This window comes from Rhinopithecus bieti, unplaced genomic scaffold (genome assembly GCF_001698545.2).
Source record: "Rhinopithecus bieti isolate Rb0 unplaced genomic scaffold, ASM169854v2 scaffold_13317, whole genome shotgun sequence".
Taxonomy (NCBI): Eukaryota; Metazoa; Chordata; class Mammalia; order Primates; family Cercopithecidae; genus Rhinopithecus; species Rhinopithecus bieti.
In genome coordinates, this window is record NW_016807516.1 from 1,721,418 (window position 1) to 1,747,220 (window position 25,803).

The window sequence follows — 25,803 nt, forward strand, 5'->3', positions numbered from 1 at the left end:
CTCGCTCTCTCACCCAGGCTGGAGTGCAGTGGCGGGATCTCAGCTCACTGCAAGCTCTGCCTCCCGGGTTTACGCCATTCTCCTGCCTCAGCCTGCTGAGTAGCTGGGACTACAGGCGCCCACCACCTCGCCCGGCTAGTTTTTTGTATTTTTTAGTAGAGACGGGGTTTCACCATGTTAGCCAGGATGGTCTCGATCTCCTGACCTTGTGATCCACCCATCTCGGCCTCCCAAAGTGCTGGGATTACAGGCTTGAGCCACGGCACTGGGCCTCCCTACAGCATGTCTTGCTTGCTGAGGGGCCTGGGCCCAGCCTATGGCTTGGCTCCTCAGGGTCTTACAGAGCAAACATGGGAGTGGCCCTGCAGCAGGCCATCTTTCCCACCCATCTTTGTAAGATCTTCAGAGAGTCAGCTTGCCACCACCACCTGGCCTTTTCTGCCAGCCCTTCCAAGAAGGAAAGCATCTTGTCCTCAGTGAACCCAAATGGACTCTGTCTTGCTGGTGGGTATTAGCTCTGCTGGGGTTAGGCCTGGGTGCCCACTAAGCCAGGGATGACTGAGTGCACTCAGAGGCACTGCAGCCTGCCCTCAGGATCCTTTGTGCTTAGTATGTGCCAAACCACTTCATAGGTCTGGGTTCTCTCTCTCTCTCTCTCTCTTCTCTCTCTCTCTCTCTCTCTCTCTCTCTCTCTCCCCCCCTCCCCCCCCCCCCCCCCCCCCCCCCTTTCTCTATCTCTCTTTTTGAGACAGGGTTTCACTCTTGCCCAGGCTGGAGAGCAGTGGTGCCGTCACAGCTCACTGCAGCCTCAAACTCCTTGGGCTCAAGTGATCCTCTTGCCTCAGCTTCCTGAGTAGCTGGGACTACAGGTACATGCCACACGCCTGGCTAAAAACATCTTGGCTCTCTTAATCTTCCTACAGTAGGACCAAACCCATGAGCCCTACTATATAGCTAAGGAGCCTGAAGCTCAAAGAGCTTAAGCTCCATGCCTGAGGTCACACAGCAAGTGGCAAACCCAGACATCAAACCCAGCTGAGTGTGGCCCTAAAATTAGGCTCCTAGCCACAGAACAGCATGTCCAGGGCAGAAGGGGGTTAGTGCTTCCGGGGCAATTCTAGCAGGCTACCTGGCAAAGCTCCTCACAGGAGGGACACCTGCAGAGGCTCTCCATCCAGTGACCACGGTTCAGAAGCAGACCCAAGTGGGTGGGTGATGGCCAGCAGACCTGGGTCTCCCTGCAGTTGGGCACCTTGGTGCTCCCTGGGTCAGGGCTGGGTGGGTGGAGACATGGGGGCAGGGGCCAGGAAAAGCCAGGCCTTCGTATTGCTGTCTCTGGTTTTCAGTTTTATTCGTGGAAAATACACTGAACCGATTCCCCAAAGTTTGGGATTTTATGGTCCTGTTCACCAGGTCCCATCTTTGGCCTGAAGGAGAACCAAGCCTTGTTCAGGAGGGGCCTCGAGGCCTAGGTGCTCTGTGCAGGGGGTGAAATTCTGTCTAACTGGGGAATGGTTGGGGCATCTTCTGCAGCCTGGGCAGGAGCGTGCCAGGCACGTACTATCCCTTAAATGCATGGTGTGGAGGAGCCAGTCTGTCCCATCCCACTGGGGTCTTCAGGCTTCCTTCCGAACTCCCCCCACCACCACATCCTGGTTCTGAATTCAGATACTGAATCCGAGCCTGCTTGTGAAGAAGCACGCTTCTTTTCTCTAAAGTGCGAATGGCTGTTACGTGCCTTTAGGATTGAGGCAAAGCTCTGGGTCGGCTGGGACCCTAGGATCCTGCAGCCTTGGTGGTTGCTCCTTCTCAGCCTCCTCTGCCCCTGAATGTGGGCTAACCCCAGCTCATCCCCTATGAATCCTCTCTAGCCATCACGGCTTCACTCAGGCAGGGCCTCCAAACCTTTGTGCTCACATACCCCATCTACCCAGGGTTTTAGAGGTTGTGCTCTCCTGAAGTGCTGCGGGTAGAAAGGACCTACTGAGGTAGCATTGTGTACTCTATAAAGCCAAATCAAATGGAACAAGAAGAAGACCATCAGCATAAACAGGCCGGGCACGCTGGCTTATGCCTGTAATACCAGCACTTTGGGAGGCCGAGGCAGACAGATCACCTGAGGTCAGAAGTTCAAGACCAGCCTGGCCAAAATGGCGAAACCCCATCTCCAGTAAAAAAATACAAAAATTAGCCATGTGTGGTGGCACGCGCCTGTAATCCCAACTACTAGGGAGGTTGAGGCAGGAGAATTGCTTGAACCTGGGAGGTGGAAGTTGCAGTTAGCTGAGATCGTGCCACTGCACTCCAGCCTGGGCAACAGAGCGAGACTCTGTTTCAAAAACAACAACAAAGGCATAAACAGATGCTCTAGTAGCTCCTTCCTCCACCCTGGTCCCTGAGCCCTTTTGCCACAGTTTGACCTTCCTCCTGCACATGGAGGACTCCCCGTGTGCCTGCTCCTTCCCTAGTGGCTGGGTGGGCCTCACCCCACCTCCCTCCAGAAGCCCCTCTGCCAAGTGGTCACCTCACTGTGTCTACATGCCACTCTCCACCCCCCTGCCCAGAGGCTGCCCCTCCCCAGTGGAGCTCAGCCCCAGGGTTGGGGCATCTAGGTGTGTCCCTGTGGCCCAGCCAGTCCTAGTTCTGTTCTTGTCATGTCACATCATATCACATCTGGATCCGTGACACTCATTAGGCCGGGCCCTCCACTTGGAGGAATGCCCTAGACCCTCATGTTTGAGCAGGTCCTGAGGCCCATGGTCCTCTTCCTGGCTGCTACCTCACTGCGGTCCTTCCTGGGACTCCAAGGCCACTTTTCTCAGGCCTAGTGGCTGTGGGAGGAAGACACAAAGGAGTTAGGTGAGATGGGGTGGCGGTTCTGGGCTGGAAAGTTCTTGGCGGTCAGGTCTGTTTGTGGCAATCCTCCACCACCAGACACATTGCCTGGCAGGACCTCAGTAACCACCCCACTAGGACAGGAGCACAAATGCAGAGGCAGGGAGTCTGTGAGGAGGCTGCAGAGGAGCCCTAAGCAGATGGGGGCTGGGGAAGGGGCATTGGGCTCAGATGTCCTCCCTCTGCTCGCAGCTCCCAGGTGCCCACGTGCTGCGCAGGCTGGAGGCAGCAAGGGGACGAGTGTGGGATTGGTGAGTGGTCCTCCCGGGTACCTGGGGCGGGGTCAGGGGCGGGGCTAGGACGCGCAGCAGCTCTGGCCTGTCTGGTCCACAGCGGTGTGCGAAGGCAACTCCACGTGCTCGGAGAACGAGGTGTGCGTGAGGCCTGGCGAGTGCCGCTGCCGCCACGGCTACTTCGGTGCCAACTGCGACACCAGTGAGCGTGGGGTCGGGCCGGTATTGGTCGGTGGGGCGGAATCCTGGAGAGATGGGGCGGGGTCCAGGGTGGGGCGGGGTCGGATCGTCTTCGGGTCGGGTCCCCAAAGGTGGCGGCTGGAGTGCGGGACGCGGGCAGGTTCCAGCTGGCTGGGGGCACCTACTCAAGCACCGGGGCCTTCCACCCCCTCCGCTCCTCCCCCGCAGAGTGCCCGCGCCAGTTCTGGGGCCCCGACTGCAAGGAGCTGTGTAGCTGCCACCCACACGGGCAGTGCGAGGACGTGACAGGCCAGTGTACTTGTCACGCGCGGCGCTGGGGCGCGCGCTGCGAGCATGCGTGCCAGTGCCAGCATGGCACGTGCCACCCGCGGAGCGGCGCGTGCCGCTGTGAGCCCGGCTGGTGGGGCGCGCAGTGCGCCAGCGCGTGCTACTGCAGCGCCACGTCGCGCTGCGACCCACAGACCGGCGCCTGCCTGTGCCACGCAGGCTGGTGGGGCCGCAGCTGCAACAACCAGTGCGCCTGCAACTCGTCTCCCTGCGAGCAGCAGAGCGGCCGCTGTCAGTGCCGCGAGCGTACGTTCGGCGCGCGCTGCGATCGCTACTGCCAGTGCTTCCGCGGCCGCTGCCACCCTGTGGACGGCACGTGTGCCTGCGAGCCGGGCTACCGCGGCAAGTACTGTCGCGAGCCGTGCCCCGCCGGCTTCTACGGCTTGGGCTGTCGCCGCCGGTAAGCGCGGTCTCTCGGCCAGGGAGGGAGGCGGTGGAAGGGCGGGCCGCCGATGGGGGCAGGGGTGAGGCGGGTCCCAGCCTTCCCTAGCCTCCGACCCCTCCCCCAGGTGTGGCCAGTGTAAGGGCCAGCAGCCGTGCACGGTGGCCGAGGGCCGCTGCTTGACGTGTGAGCCCGGCTGGAACGGAACCAAGTGCGACCAGCCTTGCGCCACCGGTTTCTATGGCGAGGGCTGCAGCCACCGCTGTCCGCCGTGCCGCGACGGGCATGCCTGTAACCATGTCACTGGCAAGTGTACGCGCTGCAACGCGGGCTGGATCGGCGACCGGTGAGCAGCCCTGCTTCCGTCTGCCCAGACACGCAGCCCCCTGCCCTGCCTCCCCCATGAAGGCCCTCTGTCGAGGGCACTGTGGTCCGTTTGCTTCCATTTCTGCTGACGCCTCCATCCCATCTTTCCAACGGGTGCGAACCAAGGTGTGAGCAATGGCACTTACGGCGAGGCTGGCGCCTTCGTGTGCACCGACTGCGGCAGCGGCCACCTGCGTACTTCCAGTCGGGGGCTGCTGCCTGTGCAAGTCCTGGCGTCCCGGGCCGCCAGTGCAGATGCAGCTGGGGGGCTTGTATCTGCCACAAAGGGGGGTCCAGCCAGACCCCAGGGGTCGACGAGGTGGCCTTTCCACCCTGGGCTGGGTTATCACCTCAGCCTTGGTCCCTTACCCCAGGTAGGGGGTGACAGTAGGCTCTTTGAGGGCAGTTTCCTGCCCTTATGTCGGGAAGCCCACGTTCAGCGCAGGATCTGGTGACCAGTCCAGCCAGTGTCAGTGGGCTCTTGAGGTGACCCCGAGTTGGTATAGAAGGAGCATGGACCTCCACTTACAGCCAAGGGTCTGGTTCAGCAGCCCCTCTTCCCACCCACCCAAGTCAGCCCCAGCAGTGGGCGCTGCTGCGTGGCCACCACGGGTCCTATCCCCCAGGTCCCCCCAACTGGTTGTGCAACATTCGTTTCCAAAACATCCACCACCCCAATATGTGCCACGGGCAGGGCTGGGCTTCAAACCCTAGACAATGAATGGAGCTCGAGAGAGCCCGGTTCTGGGACCCTGGACCCTGGGCCCTGGCCGCGGGTGAGGGGTGAGGGTAGGGGGCATCCTAGGGGGGCGGCTGCAGCCTGCCTTGACCCTATGTCCTGGCAGCTGTAACGTGACGTGCCCGCCCGGACTCCACGGTGCGGACTGTGCTCAGGCCTGCAGCTGCCACGAGGATTCGTGCGACCCGGTCACTGGTGCCTGCCACCTAGGTAAGTGGATGAGGGGCGTCCCGTTAAGGAATGCAGGGGGTGCCAGAAACCGCGCTGACCCCATAATCCCCTACAGAGACCAACCAGCGCAAGGGTGTGATGGGCGCGGGCGCGCTGCTCGTCCTGCTCGTCTGCCTGCTGCTCTCGCTGCTCGGCTGCTGCTGCGCTTGCCGCGGCAAGGACCCTGCGCGCCGGTAAGCCCAGACACTGCCCTGCTTTCGCCTGGGTTCAGGCCGCACCCTCTCGGTGCCACCGGACCCAGATCCAGCTCTTCCCCGCCCCCGCCCCGGACGTGGCCCCGCCCCTTCTGTGCTCCGCACTGGCCGAGATCTAATCGCCCCTGGGTCCCGCCCCGACCCCGCCCTCCGCTCAGACCCCGCCCCCGCAGGGAGCTGTCGCTTGGGAGGAAGAAGGCGCCGCACCGACTATGCGGACGCTTCAGTCGCATCAGCATGAAGCTGCCCCGGATCCCACTCCGCAGGCAGAAACTACCCAAAGTCGTAGGTAAGGATGACAGCGCGGGATCTCTGGGAGAACACCTCTGGACGCAGGAAGCTGCTGGGAAATGGGTGTGAGGGGGCCCAGATCTCAGTGAGGAAATGGGGGACCTTGAGTGTTGATGTGCGTGGGCGCGAGGAGGTGCGACCAGAGGGAAGGTAAGAGGTGTGGCAGCTGCTGAGGGCGAGGCCAGGTAGGAAGGCAGGAGTCCTAGGTGCGCGGGCTGATGTGGGAGTGCATCAGAAGCGTTGGCCCTGAGAGTGATCGCATCAGGGGTGTGTGGACATCTGGGTGCTGCAGGCTCCCCCAGTCTGTAGGAGAATGCTGTATATCCCAGCCAGAGCTGCTGGGGGAATGCGTGGGCACGGGAGTGCCCTGCCCCAAGGAGAGGACCCGCCCTCCTGCCTACATCCCCAGCAGTACCCAGAGATCCTCCTGGAAAGTGGGTAGGCTGGTCCCCACCCACCAACAGGATGGGGGGGTGGGGTGGGGTGTGCCGCTTCTCTCCGTGCTGACTCCCACCTGGGTGGACCCTCTCTTCCTCTCTTTCCCACTTATTTCTAAAGATGGAGGGGAAGGGGCTCAGACCCTTGGGAGATGAAGGAAACAGCAGAGAAAACCCCTTGCCCAAGCTGGGCGCGGTGGTTCACGCCTGTAATCCCAGCACTTTGGGAGGCCGAGGCGGGTGGATCACCTGAGGTCGGGAGTTCAAGACCAGCCTGACCAACATGGAGACACCCTGTCTCTACTAAAAATACAAAATTAGGCGGGTGTGGTGGTGCATGCCTGTAATCCCAGCTACTCCGGAGGCTGAGGCAAGAGAATCGCTTGAACCTGGGAGGCAGAGGTTACAGTGAGCTGAGATCGTGCCATTGCACTCCAGACTGGGCAACAAGAGCAAAACTCTGTTAAAAAAAAAAAAAAGAAGAAGAAAAAAGGAAAAGAAAGAAAAAGAAAAGGGAGGGAGAAAAAAAAGAAAAGCCCTTGGCCCACCTAGCAGCATGGCATCTGGGGACATAGGTGTGGGAGTGGACCCCACATCCCTCTGTGGAATGGAGGCCAGGCTAGCCAGCTTCTGGGGCCACCTGTTGTGGGGTCTGCATCTCTGGAGACCAGGCCTAGGGTGCAGCTTGCTGAGACGGGCTGAACCAAAAATGCAGCCCTGCCACTGCGCATTTGGGCTCAGAAGTGCTCCAAGGCTCCCCTGAGTCCCACAAGGCAGGGCCTAAAACAGAGCTTGGAGGCCTTGGTGGCCTGTCTCAGCCAGGTGTCTTCTTCAGCCCCGTCTCCCACCTTTCTGGCCTTTTCCCAACATGTCAGCCCAACCTTTTCCAGCTCCCTGGCTGCACACACTTGCCTTGCACCTTAACACGTTTTGCTCATGTTTCTTTTCTGGGTTCACCTCTACCCATTCTCCAGTCCTGGTCCAGTGTCACTCTACCTGTTGAGTTGCCTGTGCCCCCTGCAGTCCGAGAGTAGGGCTGGTCTTGGTCACCCCATCAACATTTGTGACAGCAGGGGCTAATGAGGGCACTGGCTGGGGCAGAGTGGACCCCTGGCAGCTCTGCCTCATCCTTCCCCAGTGGCCCACCACGACCTGGATAACACACTCAACTGCAGCTTCCTGGAGCCACCCTCAGGGCTGGAGCAGCCCTCACCATCCTGGTCCTCTCGGGCCTCCTTCTCCTCGTTTGACACCACTGATGAAGGCCCTGTGTACTGTGTACCCCATGAGGGTGAGTAAGGCGCTGCTTGGGCATCACTCCAGCCCAGCAAAATGTTCCCATGGAAAAGCTGTGTTCTGGGCGGACCACAGGAGGGGGCAGGCAGCATGGAGAGGAAGGGCTTGGCCGTGCTGGTACCTGAGGGTTAGCCACAGAGCTGAGGCCATAGAGCTGGACTCTGCTGTTCAGTGCTGGAGACAGGTATGGGGAGATGGGTAGGCCACAGCCCAGGTTGCTTCTGGGAGAAAGCAGGCAGAGAGAAGTTTCCCGGCTTAGGTAGGGGGTGGCAGAGGAGACAGGAGGAAGGGATCCACAGAGTATGTGGGTACACCTTCAACCTTCACCTGCAGTCTTGCGTTCACAGATAGCAGAAACGAACCTGCCGGGCTGGGATTCTGCCCTGTCTCCTCCCTTGACCATGCCCCCAGATGTCCTGGGCAGGTGACCAACTCAGAACCTCAGAAGCCTTATCGGTTGCTTTTTTTTTTTTTTTTTTTTTTTTTTTGAGACGGAGTCTGGCTGTCACCCAGACTGGAGTGTAGAGGCGAGATCTCCACTCACTGCAACCTCTGCCTGCTGGGTTCAAGCAATTCTCTTGCCTCAGCCTCCCGAGTAGCTGGGATTACAGGAGCCCACCACCACGCCCAGCTAATTTTCATATTTTTAGTAGAGACGGGGTTTCACCATGTTGGCCAGTCTGGTCTCAATCTCCTGACCTCAGGTGATCCGCCCTTCTCAGCCTCCCAGAGTGCTGGGATGACAGGCGTCAGCCACCGCGCCCAGCTAGAAGCCTTATCTCTAAAAAGGATAATGGAACCCCCGTGGGGATGTTCCAGCATCAAATTCGATGACGCAGGCTCCCAAGGCTGGAGGGGTGTCGGGGCAGGGCTGCCAGGCCAGGCCAAGGTTGGGCTTCAGTCGTGGGAATGCACCCATCACTCCTGGCACAGCCTGAGTTCAGAGTCAGCCGCACAGACTGAGGCTCTGAACTACGTGTGCTGTTGGTGCTCTGTGCCAGGCACGTCTGGATGCCAGGGTGACACAGCGCCAAGGGCGTGGATAGAGGAGGGAAGGTGAAGGTTTGCGCCTGGAGGTTGGAACCCCTAAAGCTATTACTGAAGGCTGTGACCATCCTGTTCTTCCCTTGCCAGAGGCACCAGAGGAGAGCCGGGACCCCGAAGTCCCCACTGTTCCTGTCGAGGCGCCGGCGCCGTCCCCCGTGCCCTTGACCACGCCAGCGTCCACCGAGGAGGCGATGCCCCTCCCCGCGTCCTCCGACAGCGAGCGGTCGGCGTCCAGCGTGGAGGGGCCCGGCGGGGCTCTGTACGCCGCGCGTGCCCGGACGCCTGGAGCCCGGACCGGCCCGGGCCCGGCGGCCGGAGATTGGGGGCGCCTGTCGCTGGCTCGCCATCGCCTGACGTAGCTGGGGACTAAGACGCCTTGCCACTTACGCCCAGCTAATTTTGTATATTTTAGTAGAGATTGAGGTTTTGCCATTTGGCCAGGTGGTCTCAAACTCCTGACCTTCCAGTGATCTGCATGCCTTGCCTCCCAAAAGTGTTGGGATGGTACTAGGTATGAGGGGATAGCGCGGAGCGCGCGGGAGCCTCATTTCCCACCTGACCCCAGTCTAGCGCGTCTTCCTCGCCTACAAACAAGCCTCGCTCGCCTGCGCATCACTCGCACGGCACTGCCCACAGCGTCCGCATCTGCAGGCGGAGCAGCTGGCGTGCCGGCACGCTGCGTCTACCGCTCCGGGCTCTCTCTTGCAGGAGGTCCTCCCTCGCCACTCAGACTGCGCACTCCCTTCTCTGTCTGTTCTCTCTCTCCTCTCCATATGCTGGTCTAGCCTCTATGTATGATTATTATTGTGTTTTTTTTTTTTTTGAACAGTAACGGCCCAGGGTGTACATAATACACTCTCGCCAGCGCAGTCGGCCCCAGGTGGCCGGGTCAGGAGCTCGCTCACGATCTCGGCAGCCCCCCGCGACCCGGTTCACTTGCAGCGAACCCTCTGCCTCCCAACGGCTATACAAACAGGCCACTCTCGTGCTTGCCTCACGCATCCCCCACACGTGTCGGGTGGCGCTGCCCGAATGTGACAGGCGCCGCGGATGGCCTCGCTGCGCCGCCTCCGCAGCTAATCTCGCTCGCTAGATATTTCAGAGGCTGTGTCGCGGCAGGAGCGCGGCGGGCGCGCGCCGAGGCCTCTTGGAGCCACGGACGCCGGCGGTCCCCCGCGAAGCGCGCCGAGGCATGCCTCCATGTTGGCCGCGGAGCTGCGCGCAAGGACTCGCAGCCGGCCGCGCCGAGGGGGACCTTGGGCGCGCAGGCCCCAGGTAGAAGCCGGCGCCCCCACCAGAAAAGCAAGCGCTCGGTGCCGCCAGCCTCGCCCGCCGCATCGCCCCAGCAACAGAAACCCCGGGGCCTGAGAAGGCGGCGACCGACGTGCCCGCCGCCCGAGACGCCTCGGAAGAAGACCCCCATCCAGAAGCCTTCCGCGCAAGAAGAGCAGGGAGGCGGGGGTCGAGTCTGGGCGGGCTGGGCGCCCCACCCTGTAGTAGGCTGTGGCTCCTCTGCGCGCGCGTCCTCAGCTCGCAGCGCCGCCTGCCCACCCTACGCCTCCCACGCACCCCCCCCCCCCCTGGCACGGGCGGCCTCTACTTGGCCGAAGCACCGCGTGGCTAGCGGGAGGCGTCTCATTGGCCTCAGTCCTGCAGCGGCTCCCTGGATTGAGCAGTGTGCTCGGCGGGAAGGGCCCATCCTGTTGGTCGAGGGCCTGACAGGCGCTTAGCGGGCCACTCCCTCCCCATTGGCCAAAGTATGGAGCGTACCGACCAGGCTGCCGTCTCATTGGACAAGATGGGGAGGGTTCCGCCTAAAGACCGCCTCTTACCACGAGTTGAAATTGGTTGCGGCTAACCTTCTCATTGGTGGTGAGGCAGAAGCACTTCTCCCAGGCTGCCATCTCCCCGGCTAGGGCCGGTGCCTCTGGCTGAGGCTCCCTCCTTTGGGGCTTACCACAGAGCCCGGGCTACTTCCACTGGCTGGGGCTCCCGGGCATCTGTTGACCCAGCCTGGGGAGAGGGCTGGTCTCCGCTCACTCAGGGGCTTAGTCCGTCCCACCCCTTCCCTTCCCTGGGCAACCGGAAACCCTAAGCCCTCAGCTGTCAGCTGGTTTTGGATGGCCTCCCATGCCCCTACACGCCGCGGACCCCAGGGGCGCTCTAGTGGCCTGAGGATGATGTATTTATAGGGCCCCACCAGCAGGGCTGCTTCCCACCCCGGCCGGTGCCCAGATGGGCTCCTCCCGGCAGGGGCTTGGCCAAGCTTTCTTAATAAAATGCCTTTCCCCTCGTGCTCTGATCCTTCCTGTTTGCAGGCTGCGGCAAAGATGCCCCCCAGAAGTAAACTTTATGTGACCACCTGTTCTGCCACTCTCCCCTACCCCTTATCTCAGCGGGGGATCCCTGGAGCCCCAGGCGTGGGTCTCCCGGGACCTATGGTGGAAAGTGGGTTGCGTCAAGCCCACAGCCTCGTTTGTTTATCAAGTTATTGCGTCCCATTCCTGGACTGGTCAACGGGGAGGAAAGGCTGGGTGGGGCAGACAGCAGAGTCCCTGACTTGAAAGGGACAGGCGATGGGCCTGCTCGGATCTGGGCATTTCCCCTGGCCGCTGCTGTTAAACCTTGGGGCCTCAGAGCTGTTGGTAGCAGGCCTTGCGGAGGGGTGCAGAGGCTGAGGCCAGGGGCCGCGGGCGCCGACTCCAGCCCGGGGGCCTCCCTCCAGGACAAACAAGCCTGCTCTCCTGCTGCACAGAGCCCTGCTGTCTGCCCAACGGGCTCCTTGTCCTCAGCCGGAAACTCTCCTGCTGCCAGCCCCGCTGCTGCTGGGAGGTTGAGGGGACGGAGGAGCGCCCCGCGCAGGATCCCCCGCCCCCAAGCAGACCCTTGCTGCCTGGCCGTCTGTGTGTTGGACCATCTGTGTCCCAAGGCCCTCCCTGCTTCCTGACCGCGCTCGCCTACCCTGGCGGGGTTCATCCTCACCCGGGCAGGCCGCCTAAGGACCCTCCTAAGCCGCCAGACCCATCACCTTCCATGGCTCCCTGCTGTCCCCACACTAAGTTCCCCCAGATCCTGCCTGTTCAGTCTCCTCCTGCCTCCTGGTCTCTTCCTGTTCCCCTGCATCTCATGGTTTGATGCCCAGCTCAAAGTCTTGCCCTGCTGCCAGGATCTTCCAATCACCCTGCAGCCGCCGCACAGCGCTCATGGGTCTCATGCTGGCAACTTGGGGCTCTTGTCCTGGCCACACTCTCATCCTCTGGCCAGATGCCCCACTGAGGTCAACTTTGGTCACCCATCTCAGAGGGCTCAGCCATCTGAGCAGAGGCTGCGTCCTGCCCTGGGTCGGCCGTCCAGAGCAGCTGGCAGGACACAGTCAGGTAGCACGTGGAATGTGGGATCCCTGCCTCTGGGCCACACTGCTTCCCTGGAGCCAGCTGGGCACCCTCCCAGCCATAGCCCTGTGGCTGGAAAGCCTCTGCTCTGTTTGGGCACAGCGCCATGCGGGCTGCTGGGGTTGAGGCCAAGAAGACAGATGCCCAGCCGGGCTCGGCGTGGGCAGGGCAGTGCCTGTGTGTGGATGAGGGGTGGGCAGTGCAGGGGCTCAGACCACATTCTTGCCTAGGCGGTGCCCACCCCCCAGAACCATCAAGATGCCACACCACTGTTCCCTGAACCCCCAAGCCCTCAGCTCTTGCTATTCCTCCTCCCCCAGCCTGGACCAGCACGATTTGGAGAGAACAGGGATGTCCCAGTGACCAGGCCTTTCTGGGGACCTCTCCTTGCCTTTCCCTGGGAACCCCCCTAGGTGTCGAAGACTCTACCTGTGGGTGCCTCACAAAACAGGGGACCCCTCTCTACCCACCATCAGCCATCCCCTGCCCCCAGGAGGGTCCCAGTGGCTGCTGGGAAGGGAGCTGCTGGGACCCCTCCAGCCTCCTGCCTCCCACCACCAGCTTCTCCCCACCCCCTCGGGGCTCACAGCAGTGCCAGCTCCCAGGGCAGGCGCCACAAAAGGGAACCGCGGCTGCTGGAACCTCCGTTGCCATGGGGATGGGGACCACAAGACCCACATCTGGTAGCGATTGAGGAGGAAAAATTATGAGTCGTGGAAAACGCAAATATTTTTTGTAGCACAGAGCACAAAGGAGTGGGAGGAATGTGGGGACCAGGCCCAGCCTGGTTTCAAGCAGACGCGGCCCACGGCACACAGAGGCCTGCAGACACTAACCCTGCGCCACACGCACGCTCCTCTAGACTCAGAAACACCAACACAGACACACAGCCCGAAATGTAGACATGCACACACAAAGCCAGCAGAACCCCAGAAACACAGAGACAGCACACACACTGCAACACACACCCACACAGCACTGGGCCCAGAGGAACACAGCCACTCACCTGCCAACACACGCACACGATACTCCACTAGACCGAAACACTCACTCTCCAACACACACATACAATCCACCGCCCACAGAGATAGACGTGCTGCAACACACACACAGCCAGCCCACACTACTATGGAGGACACTTACCCCACAACACACACATAAAAATGGAAAAAAAGACTCATTCTGCAACATAGAACATGTATCACCAGACACAGAAACACTGAGACAGAGACTCATTGCAGCACACACACCATACGCCACAAAGAAACCACGAGAGAGACAACCCTGCAACATACACACTTCACCAAAGTCAGAAGCATGTATATATCATACAAAATACACACTCATCCTGCACACATACATCTTCCACCAGATACACAGAAACATGACAGAAATACATTAAACACACTTGCCAACACACCACCTGCAGCACATAGCTCACCACCAGACAGAAATGCAGACAGGCCGGGCGCAGTGGCTCATGCCTGTCATCCCAGTACTTTGGGAGTCTGAGGCAGGCAGATTACTTGAGGTCAGGAGTTTGAGACCAGCCTGGCCAACATGGTGAGACCCTGTCTCTACTAAAAACGCAAAAAATTAGCTGGGCGTGGTGGCACGCACCTGGAATCTCAGCTACTTGGGAAGCTGAGGTGGGAGAATTGCTTGAATCCAGGAGGCAGAGTTTTCAGTGAGTGGAGATCGCATCACTGTGCTCTAGCCTGGGCGACAGACTGAGACTCCGTCTCAAAAAAAAAAAAAAAAAAACGAAAATGTAGACACAGACATGCACCCTGCACCCACCACACCACACTCACAGAACACACCTCATCCTGCAAAACACACACACACACACACACACCCTCTGACACACAGAAACTCCAAGAGACCCTCACTTTGCAACCACAGACACCTTCCGCCAGACACGTAGAAACAGCAACTTACACAACCTGCAACACGCACATGTGCTGCCAGAGCCGACTAAATACTAAGACACACACGTCAGCCGACACACAGAAGTGTACCCATCTTACGGACAGACGGTATACACAGCATCCACCCCCTACTAGGCATGGAGGCGGGCACCCACCCTAAAATGCACTCACTGCGCTAGAAACAGATCATGAGGCCTGGCGTGGTGGCTCACGCCTGTCATCCCCACACTCTGGAAAGCCAAGGCAGGAGGCGCACTTGAGCACAGGAGTTTGGCTCGTATCTGTGGTCTTTCACCCTGCAAATACACACACAAACATGCCACCAGGCACACAGAAACACCAAGACACAATGGGAACACACACTGGGAACATGCAAACTCCTCCACACACCAGAACACAGAGGCTGCTGGCAGTACTGAAATTCATCTCAGCCCTGGGCTCCAGGGAAATGGTGCTTGCTGAGAAATTACCCCTTCCTTTGTGTTCTGAGAAACAGTAAGCCCAGAAGAAGCACTTTGCTCTTGTCCATTCCAAGACCCCGCCTCCAGCCTTCAGCATGAGTCTCTTATTTATCGGGCCGCTCCTTCCTCATCAGTGAACTTTCTTCCCATAGCAGTAGCCTGAATAAAGTCATCTCCTTAAATGTCTGGTACATTCCCGCAACAGTCATTGTGCCTTGGTGTGGCACCGGTTGGACTTACCTTTCCGTCCCCAATGACTGCAACCAGGTGGTGAGCCCTCTCTGAGACCCACAAGCCACCCCTGACTGGCAATCAGGGTGGGGGACCTTCAGTGAGTGTGACCCCTGGTCGTGTGCTCCCAGCTTTTGTCCGTTGGTAGCATAGTGACAATTTTATTTTGATTCTTTCAGTTTCATGGTCTGACCATTTGGTAATCTCTTTAAACAGATTGGTGGTTTATAGACATGTTGTCTCTGTTGGGTGAGAGAGGACAGTGTGTGGTTTGAGAGTCTTTTCTGTTTGTTCATTTGTTTAGTTGAGTTTAGTTAAAAATTTTGGCTGAGATTGGTGGCTCACACCTATAATCCCAGTGCTTCGGGAGGCAGAGGAGGGAGGATCACTTGAGGATAGGAGTTCAAAACCAGCCTGGACAACACAGCAACCCCCATCTCTAAAAAATAAATAAATAAATAAAAAATTTAGCCACGCATGGTGGTGGTGTGCACCTGCAGTCCGAGCTACTCCGGAGGTTGAGGTGGGAGGATCCCTTGATCCCAGGAGTTTGAGGCACACCACTGTACTCCAGCCTGGGCAACAGAGTGAGAACCTGTCTCTAAAAAATCCAAGAATTTGTCCCCAGTGGGAAGATGGTTTGGAGATGTGGTCAGCCACATACATGGATGGAGTTGTGCTGTCATAAAGGCTTCATTTAGGTGGGTTGGATTGGCTGTCATATGCACAGGTAAGCGACACACCCAACAGTTAGTATGCTTGAAAATAGGCCTGTAGCTGGGCGCGGTGGCTCATGCCTGTAATCCCAGCACTTTGGGAGGCCAAGACGGGTGGATCACAAGGTCAGGAGATCGAGACCATCCTGGCTAACACAGTGAAACTCTGTCTCTGCTAAAAATACAAAAAAAAAAAAAAAAAAAAAATTAGCTGAGCATGGTGGCTGGCACCTGTAGTCCCAGTTACTCAGGAGGCTGAGGCAGGAGAATGGCATGAACCCAGGAGGCGGAGCTTGCAGTGAGCCGAGATTGCGCCACTGCACTCCAGCCTGGGCAGGGAGACTCCGCTTCAAAAAAAATAAAAAAGAAAATAGGCCTGTTCCTTGGGTGGAGCTAACATGCAGATGATTGGCAAAGCCTCCTGAGAGGCGGTGGGGTCAGGGCTGGGGTTAGGAGGGCAGAGGTCAGGGCTAGGGTTAGGAGGGTAGCCTGAAAGAGTTGAAAACCAGCTAGTGAATCTGTCCTGGTTGGGCTGTCAGGGAGGAAGAGGAGGAGTGGGAAGGTGGGAGGAAGGCCTTTGACAGGGTTACAGTAGGAAGCAGGATGTGGAGGAGTCGACCTGGGGCCAGCTCAGTTGTGTGGACAGTGGTCAGGGGTCATCCATCTTTGGGTGAGGTCATCGTCTGGATGAGTCCAGCTGCAGGGCTGAGGTCACTCACCTGGTAAAGAAGCTGGTTGGGGTGAGCTCCTGGACCTCCCTGAGTTTGCAGTGACCTTCACCCAATAATGGACTTCGAGACATCTGTTAGGGAGTCCTAGAACCACAGGACTGTGGTTGGACAGTGCTAGTGAAGAAGCCATTGCCCTGCTATCACACTGGGGATACAGTGATTCCAAAGCTGCCTGCTGCATACACCCCACAGGAGGTATTCCAATGGCGCTTCCTATTAATAGTCTGACATGCATTGTGAGGGGCAAAATGTGCACACGTGACACTCATTGGAGAGCCTCAGCAGTGGCATTCCATTTACACTGCTGCTTCCTGTGTGTGTGTCAGGGGGGCCTCCCTTATGAGTTTATTTTTTTCTGAAATAAAAAACAAGTTGTTTAAATTACTTATTTGGCCGGGCGCAGTGGCTCAAGCCTGTAATCCCAGCACTTTGGGAGGCCAAGGAGGGTGGATCACTTGAGGCTGCGAGTTCAAGACCAGCCTGGCCAACATGGTGAAACCCCGTCTCTACTAATAATACAAAAATTACCCGGGCGTGGTGGCGCCTGCCTGTAATCCCAGCTACTCACTGCAACCTCCACCTCCCGGGCTCCAGCGATCCTCGTCCCTCAGCCTCCTCGTATTTGCTGGTTTTAGAGGCGAAGTCTCGGCAGGTCGACCTGGCTGGAGTGCAGAGGCTATTCCTAGGCGCGATGCCACTACCGACGCTCTCCGTTTTCCACCGGGGCTGCCTCGCTCTTCCCTAGGCGGCCTGGTGGCAGAGGCCGCCATACCGATGCCGGACTGCATTCGGCACCAGTCAGCCGGCGGCGAAGGGGACATGGAATCGTGCTGCCATCTGGTGGCTTGATGGGTAACTGCTGCTTTTTTTTTTTTCTTTTTGAGACACGGCCTCACTCCGTGGCCCAGGCTGGACGCAGTCACTCAACAACCGCTCACTGCAGCCTCCATCCCCACCGGCCCAACACATCCTCCCATCTCAGCCTCCCAAAGTGCTGAGATTACAGGTGTGAGCCACCTCACCGGGCCGGTACCACTTTTTTTTGTTTGTTTTGAGACGGAGTATCACCCTATCGCCCAGGCTGGAGTGGCTTACCGCAACCTCTGCCTCCCGGAATCAAGCGAATCTCCTGAGTAGCTGGGATTACTGGCGCACGCCACCACGCCCGATTAATTTTTGTATTTTTAGTAGAGATGGAGTTTCACCATGTTGGCCAGGCTAGTCTTGAACTCCTGACTTCAAGTGATCTGACCACCTCCGCCCACCAAAATGCTGGGATTACAGGCACGAGCCACCACGCCCGGCCAGTAGCATCTTTGAAGAGCTTAAACAAGTGTGGGTAAGAGTCTGGGGGAACTTCCGCGCAGTTCTGATTGTGCAGCCCAGTGGGGCCTGCTACAGGGATTTGGTGTCCCAGGCCCAGATTATCCCCCAAAGTAGGCATAGCCAGGTGAGGAAAGCCAGAAGTCAGCGACAAATACTGTGCAGTTCCATATATGTGAAGTATCTAGAGGAGTCAAATTTGTAGAGAGAGGCAGGGCCTGGTGACTAACGTCTGTTATCCCAGGACTTTGGGAGGCTAAGGCGAGTGGATCACTCCTGAGGTCAGGAGTTCGAGACCAGCTTGGCCAACATGCTACTAAAAATACAAAAGTACGAAAAATACAAAATTTACTAAAGATACAAAAATTAGCTGGACGTGGTCGTGCGTGCCTGTAATCCCAGCTACTTGTGAGGCTGAGAGAGGAGAATCACTTGGACCCGTGAGACAGAGGTTGCAGTGAACCGAGACTGCGCCGCTGCCTTGGCACTGCACTCCAGCCTGGGTGGCTAGCAAAACTTTATCTCAAAGAAAACAAATGAACAGGCCGGGCGCGATGGCTCAAGCCTGTAATACCAGCACTTTGGGAGGCTGAGGCAGGCGGATCATGAGGTCAGGAGATCGAGACCATCCTGGCTAACACGGTGAAACCCTGTCTCTACTAAAATACAAAAAACTAGCCAGGCGAGGTGGCGGGCACCTGTAGTCTCAGCTACTCGGGAGGCTGAGGCAGGAGAATGGCATAAACCCAGGAGGTGGAGCTTGCAGTGAGCCGAGATCGCGCCACTGCACTCCAGCCTGGGTGACAGAGCAAGACTCCGTCTCAAAAAAAAGAAAGAAAGAAAACAAATGAACAACAACAACAACAAAAATTTAGCAGGGCGTGGTGGTGGGCGCCTGTAGTCCCAGCTACTCGGGAGGCTGAGGCAGGAGAATCACTTGAACCTGGGAGGCAGAGGTTGCAGTGAGCTGAGATCGCGCCACTGCACTCCAGCCTGGGTGACAGAGCTGGACTACATCTCAAAAAAAGAAAAAAGAAAAAAGAAAAAAAAAATTTGTAGAAACAGAAGGTGGAACTGTGGTTACCAGGGGCTGGGAGGGGTGGGAATTAGTGTTTAATGGGTGCAGAGTTTCAGTTTCGGATGATGAAAAGATTCTAGAAATAGATGGCTGTGAATGTCACTAAACTGTACACTGAAAAATGATTAAATTAGTGCTCGCTTCGGCAACACATATACTAAAATCAGAACGATAGAAGATTCGCATGGCCCCCGCCCAAGGATGACACGTGAATTTGTGAAGTGTTCCATATTTTTATTTTATTTTATTTTATTTTATTTTATTTTATTTTATTTTTTGAGACAGCGTCTCGCTCTGTTGCCCAGGTTGGAGTGCAGTGGCGCGATCTCGGCTCACTGCAAGCTCCGCCACCCGGGTTCACGCCATTCTCCTGCCTCAGCCTCCCGAGTAGCTGGGACTACAGGCGCCTGCCACCAAACCCGGCTAATTTTTTGTATTTTTAGTAGAGATGGGGTTTCACGGTGGTCTCGATCTCCTGACCTCGTGATCCGCCTACCTCGACCTCCCAAAGTGATGAGATTACAGATGTGAGCCACCACGCCCGACCAAAGCATTCCATATTTTTAAACAGATATATAGACCAATGGAACAGAACAGGAGTCTCAGAAATAACATCACACATCTACAATCATCTGATCTTTGACAAACCTGACAAAAATAAGAAATGGAAAAAGGATTCCTTATTTAATAATGCTGCTGGGAAAACTGGCTAGCCACATGCAGAAAACAGAAACTGGACCCCTTTCTTATACCTTATACAAAAATTAACTCAAAATAGATTAAAGACTTAAATGTAAAACCCAAAAACCATAAAAACCCTAGAAGAAAACTTAGGTAACACCATTCAGGACATCGGCATGGGCAAAGACTTCATGACAAAACGCCAAAAGCAATGGCAACAAAAGCCAAAATTGACACATGGAATCTAATCAAACTAAAGAGCTTCTGCACAGCAAACAAAACTATCCTCAGAGTGAACAGGCAACCTACAGAATGGGAGAAAACTTTTGCAAGCTACCCATCTGACAAAGGGCTCATATCCAGAATCTACGAGGAACTTAAACAAATCTACAAGAAAAAAACAACCCCATCAAAAAGTGGGCAAAGGATACGAACAGACACTTCTCAAAAGAAGACATTTATGTGGCCAACAAACATATGAAAAAAAGCTCATCATCACTGGTCGTTAGAGAAATGCAGATCAAAACTACAATGAGATACCATCTCACGCCAGTTAGAATGGCGATTATTAGGGGCTGGGTGCGGTGGCTCATGCCTGTAATCCCAGCACTTTGGGAGGCCGAGGTGGGTGGATCATGAGCTCAGAAGATCGAGACCATCCTGGTTAACACGGTGAAACCCTGTCTCTACTAAAAATACAAAAAATTAGCCAGGCATGTGGCAGGCGCTTGTAGTCCCAGCTACTCAGGAGGCTGAGGCAGGAGAATGGCGTGAACCTGGGAGGCAGAGCTTGCAGTGAGCCGAGATTGCGCCACTGCACTCCAGCCTGAGTGACGGAGCGAGACTCCGTCTCAAAAACAAAAAACAAAACAAAACAAAAACAGAATGGCGATTATTAAAAAGTCAGAAAACAACATGCTGGTGAGGCTGTGGAGAAATAGGAACACTGACACTGTTGGTGGGAGTGTAAATTAGTTCAGCCATTGTGGAAGACATTGTGGCAATTCCTCAAGGATCTAGAACCAGAAATACCATTTGACCCAGCAGTCCCATTACTGGGTATATACCCAAAGCATTATAAATCGTTCTACTATAAAGACACATGCACATGTATATTGATTGCAGCACTATTTACAATAGCAGAGACTTGGAACCAACCCAAATGTCCATCAATGATAGACTGGATAAAGAAAATGTGGCATATATACACCATGGAATACTAAGCAGCCATAAAAAAGAATGAGCTCATGCCTTTTGCAGGGACATGGATGAAGCTGGAAGTCATCATTTTCAGCAAACTAACACAGGAACAGAAAAACAAACACCGCATGTTCTCATACGTGGGAGCTGAACAAGAGAACACATGCACACAGGGAGGGGAAGATCACACACCAGGGCCTGGCTAGGGGTGGGGGGCAAGGGGAGGGACAGCATAAGGAGAAGTGCCTAAGGCATGCAGGGCCCAAAACCTAGATGACAGGTTGACAAGTGCAGCAAACCACTGTGGCATGTGTATACCTGTGTAAGAAACCTGCACGTTCTGCACATGAATCTCAGAACTTAAAGTAAAATTTTAAAAAATAAATAAAATTAAAATTTAAAAAATTATTAAAATAGGCCGGGCACTGTGGCTTAAGCCTGTAATCCTAATTACTCAGGAGGCCGAGGTGGGAGGATCCCTTGAGCCCAGGAGGTTGAGGCTGAGGTGATCTGCGAGGGCACCACTGTACTCCAGCCTGGGTGAGAGAGTGAGATCATGTCTCAAAAAAAAAAAGAAAAAGAAAAAGGTTAAATTGGTAAATTTTGTCATATATTTTACCACAATAAATAGAATGGGAGTAGAGGCTGAGAGGCTGTTGAATTAGGTGCTGTGGAACACTGCAAGGAAGCAAAAATAGCAAAATATTGGACAGCAAAAGACTGAATGGGCTCCATCCTTTCAGCCTGCTGGGGCTGGGGCCTCCACGGCCCCCTGGGTTAAGGTTTCAACATCCACCGTGAGATGCCATTTGTTCTTTTCCATTGGAAGAACACGTCAAATCAGGCTGTTAAATGGAGAAACAGAGGGGATAGTCACCCCTTCTCTCAATCTTTGAAGTCCCTGTTTTAATGTATTTTGGGTCATATTAATGATTTTAATGGCTTGGGCAGGTCTTCAGGGTCTTGTCTGCCAAGACCAACAGTAAGGGACAAAGTGTGGGTTTTATTCCAATTGGAGCATCCATCCCAGTGATGGAATTCAAGAGCAGAAATAACTGAGACCACTGGAATATTCTGCAAAGCTATTGCACCAGTGATCAGGGTGAGGCGGACTTGTTTGCCTTCAATCTTATGCCCCAGGGAACAGAGGGAGTTCCTCCCTTACATTTAGTGGAGTCTTTGGGGAAACAGTGTCAATTAAGGTCATAAAAGTTTGCTTAGTGTGTGGGAACCAGTGGACATTTGTGAAAGCAATTGTCTTCTGTAGTGGCGAGGGTCAAGGAGTATGCTGTGTCCCTAGCAAGGCTGGAGTGCCCACGGATGCTCCATTTTGGGGGATGTGATGTGGGCTCACATCTTGAGGACTTGGGTCTGGATTCTCCGTATAACTTGTTTTAGAAGTGCCTGGACCTCTTTGGGGTCTTACCGTAAATCTGATTATCGGGGAAGCCCAGGTTGCAAAGTTACCAATCCCAGGGCTGTGCGTTGGGGGGTGGCCATGGGAGTTCTGAAACGGGGGCCCTTTCCTTATCAGTAGGGTTTGGTCCTTTGGGATGAGAAGACAGAGTCCTGGAATCAATCATTCCAGGCCATCGAGGGCCTCTGTAGGAGTAGTCACACGAGGCCGGGCATGGTGGTTCACACCTGTAATCCCAGCACTTTGGGAGGCCAAGGTGGCAGGATTACTTAAGGCGAGGAGTTCAAGACCAGTCTGGGCAACACAAGGAGACCCCATCTCTACAAAAACTAAAAGCGATTACCCAGGCATGGTGGAGTGTGTCTGTAGTCCCACTACTCAGGAAAACCGAGGCAGGATCACTTGAGCCCACAAGTTCGAGGCTGCAGTGAGCTGTGACTGCGGCACCACACTCCAGCCTGGGTGAGAGAGGGAGATCCTGTCTCTAAAAAAAATAAAACAAAAGTGTAATCACTTGAGTAGTAAGGGGAACTGTACAGCCTTATAATTTGTAGGTTCTCCCCTGAAAAATAACTGCCAGATGCCTGTGTCAAGAGCCTTTCTCCTAGAACACCACGGGGTTGGGCCTCACTCCAGTTCTTCTGCCGGATTTCTCTATCTCTTCCTTAAACTCTAATCCATGAATCCAGAATAGGAGTTGGCAAGCTACAGCCTCCAGGCCAAATCTAGCTCACTGTGCATTTTCTTTTCTTTTCTTTTTTCTTTCTTTTATTTTCTTCCTTTCTTTCCCTCCCTCCTCCCCTTCCCCTTCTCTTCCCCTTTCCTATCCTTTCCTTTCCTTTTTGACGTGGTCTCACCCTGTTGCCCAGCCTGGAGTGCAGTGGTGCACTAAACCGCGACAGATCGCTTTAAGGATTGGCATCGGTAGTAAAGGGTCTGTCTGCGGCAGGAGGGGGCTTTTGGGTTTTTGCTTTTGGGTCACTTGGTTTTTAATTTTTTTTCTCTCTCTTTTTTCTGTGAAGCTTAAGCGCCACCGTAGCTGAAAGCCTTGCCGCTGAATGCTGAAACGTAACCTTCCCTGGCTGCTGTATAGATAACATGCGTAAGCCACCATGGTCACAGCTTCTTCGGTTGTTTTTCAGGAACTTGGGTCAGCTCCTGTCCAGTTCAAACTGGTTGAGACCACCAATCCTTCAACTGGGCCTGCACAAGTGCCCAAAACGTGGCCTTTTGACATTGGAGGGCCAAAAACTCTGCCTTCAGCTCATGCTAATGCTACCCTTTTCTGTACACGTGTCCTGTGAAATGCCATGAACTCCAGCCATGCTCGCACAGAACGAAGCTGTTACTTATCTTCGGGGGACTTGGATTTGAGAGCTGTTGTCCCACCTCCCCGCTCAGTGCCCTTGCGAATAAATCTTTTCTCTTTTGCAAAACCGTGTCATAGTGGTTGATTTACTGCGCCAGCAGAATGCACATGAACCTGGGTGGCAACAAAAGGCTGGAGGTCATGCCCAAGTATGCTGTGGGGGTGGGCAGAGGACTACCATGCCCAGCCAAATTTTGTATTTTGTATTTTTTTTTTTTAGTAGAGACAGGGTTTCACCATGTGGGCCAGATGGTCTCTATCTCTTGACCTCGTGATCCGCCTGCCTCAGCCTCCCAAAGTGCTGGGATTACAGGTGTGAGCCACCGCACCGGGCCAGTATGTAGGCTTTTCGTATTTGATTCTTCCACTTAGTATTATAATATGCACTAAAGGTTTCCCCATGTCTTTTCATGGGTTGATAGCTCATTTCTTTTCAGCATTGAATAATATTCCATTGTCTGGATATACCAGAGTTCAGTTCAACAACTTGGTTTGTGAACTTCCAAGTTTCAGCAGTTATGAATAAAGGTGCTATAAGCATCCACGTGCAGGTTTTTGTGTGGACATAAGTTTCCAACTCGTTTGACTAAATACCAGGGAGTGTGATTGCTGGGTCACATGGTAAGAGTATGCTTAGTTTTATAAGAAACTGCCAAACTGTCTTCCAAAGTGGCTGCACCACTTTATAATCCCATTGGCAATGAGTGCTGTTGTCAACGTTTTGAATTTTGGCCGTCCTAATATGCGTGTTGTGGAATCTCATTGTTTTAATTTCTAATTCCCTAAATGACATAAAATGTGAAGCATTTTTTCCATATGTTTATATCTATTTATCTTTTTTGGTGAGGTATCTGTTCAGATATTTTGTCCACTTTTAAGTCAGGTTGTTCATTTCCTCCCTCCCTCCCTCCCTCTCTTTTCTCTTTTCTTTTCTTTTCTTTTCTTTTCTTTTCTTTTTTGAGACAGAGTCTCACTCTGTCACCCAGGCTGGAGTGCAGTGGCTCGATCTCGGCTCACTGCAACCTCTGCCTCCCGGGTTCAAGCGATTCTTCTGCCTCAGCCTTCTGAGTAGCTGGGATTACAGGCGTGTGCCACCATGCCTGGCTAACTTTTTGTATTTTTAGTAGAGACGAGGTTTCACCGTGTTAGCCAGGATGGTCTCGATCTCCTGACCTCGTGATCTACCTGCCTCAGCCTCCCAAAGTACTGGGATTACAAGTGTGAGCCACTGCACCAGGCCTTTTTGGTTTTTTTTTTGAGATAAAGTTTCATTCTTGTCACCCAGGTTGGAGTGCAATGGCACGATCTTGGCTCGATGGAACCTCTGCCTCCCGGGTGCAGGCAATTCTCCTGCCTAAGCCTCCCAAGTAGCTGGGAATACAGGCGCGTGCCACCACACCTGATTAATTTTTGTATTTTTAGTAGAGACGGGGTTTCACCATGGTCTTGAACTCCTAACCTCAGGTGATCCATCCACCTTGGCCTCCCAAAATGTTGGGATTACAGGCATGAGCCACTGTGCCCAGCCATTCATGTTCTTATTGTTGAGTTTTAAGACTCCTTTTTGGCCGGGCATGGTGGCTCACACCTGTAATCCCAGCACTTTGGGAGGCCGAGGCAGGCAGATCACGAGGTCAAGAGATCAAGACCATCCTGGCTAACACGGTGAAACCCTGTCTCTACTAAAAACACAAAAAAATTATTCTGGCGTGGTGGCAGGCGCCTGTAGTCCCAGCTACTTGGGAGGCTGAGGCAGGAGAATGGCGTGAACCCAGGAGGTAGAGGTTGCAGTGAGCCGAGATCATGCCTCTGCATTCCAGCCTGGGCGACAGAGTGAGACTCCGTCTCAAAAAAAAAAAGTTCTTTTTAAGATAACAGTCCTGTATCAGACTGTCAGATACGTCTTTTTTCCACTTCATGAGAAGTACAAGTATCTTATAATAAAACAGTTCTAATTTCTCCCTCCTATCCCTTGAATCATTGCTGCATTTCACTTATACATAGCTGTAATGGTTGAAAACATTGTTGCTATTATTATTTTGAACAATATGGTTCAAAATAAGGTTGTATATTAAGCCTTATTGTATAGATCAATTAAGAATAAGAAAATATAAATTTTAAATTTTAGCTACACTTATTTTTTCTCTCCTGTGCTTCCATTCTTCATGTAGATTTGAATTTCTGATCTATATTTTCTTTTATAGTATAGCTTAAATATATATAACATATATAAATATATATAACTTGTTATATGTATTTTATTAAACACGTATATATACATATATACATATATAAATATAACATACATGTATTTTATTAAATATTATATTATTTCTCTGAAGAACTTCTTTTAACATTTCTTGCAGGGCTGGTCTACTGACAACAAATTTCTTCAATTTTTATTTGTCTGAGAACATATTTATTGCTACTTTTTGAAGGATAATCTCACAGGGTTCAGAATTCTAGGTCGGTGGGTTTTTTCTCTCAAAACTGTAAATATTTCACTCCACTCTTTTGTTTTGATAGTTTCTGTGAAAAGTCTAATGCAAGTCTTATCTTTGCCTTTTCCTCCTTGGCTTCTTTCAAGATTTTTTCTTCATCTTGATTTTTTTTTTTTTTTTTTTTTTTTTTTTT

The 25,803-nt window shown here is 54.3% G+C and overlaps 1 protein-coding gene across 1 annotated transcript in view; it reads left to right on the plus strand.

Annotated features, from left to right (window-relative positions):
* Positions 1 to 10,136, plus strand: part of SCARF2 (scavenger receptor class F member 2) — a 19,541-nt gene extending 9,405 nt beyond the window's left edge. The window contains 18 exon segments of the mRNA XM_017882537.1: positions 3,088 to 3,146; positions 3,229 to 3,330; positions 3,537 to 4,056; positions 4,166 to 4,402; positions 4,538 to 4,595; positions 4,598 to 4,653; positions 5,250 to 5,353; positions 5,430 to 5,547; positions 5,742 to 5,857; positions 7,435 to 7,587; positions 8,727 to 8,994; positions 9,205 to 9,350; positions 9,733 to 9,874; positions 9,876 to 9,933; positions 9,935 to 9,977; positions 9,980 to 10,032; positions 10,034 to 10,072; positions 10,074 to 10,136. Of these exon segments, the coding sequence (XP_017738026.1) occupies positions 3,088 to 3,146; positions 3,229 to 3,330; positions 3,537 to 4,056; positions 4,166 to 4,402; positions 4,538 to 4,595; positions 4,598 to 4,653; positions 5,250 to 5,353; positions 5,430 to 5,547; positions 5,742 to 5,857; positions 7,435 to 7,587; positions 8,727 to 8,994; positions 9,205 to 9,350; positions 9,733 to 9,874; positions 9,876 to 9,933; positions 9,935 to 9,977; positions 9,980 to 10,032; positions 10,034 to 10,072; positions 10,074 to 10,136 (2,335 nt within the window).
* The last annotated feature ends 15,667 nt before the right edge of the window (positions 10,137 to 25,803 follow it).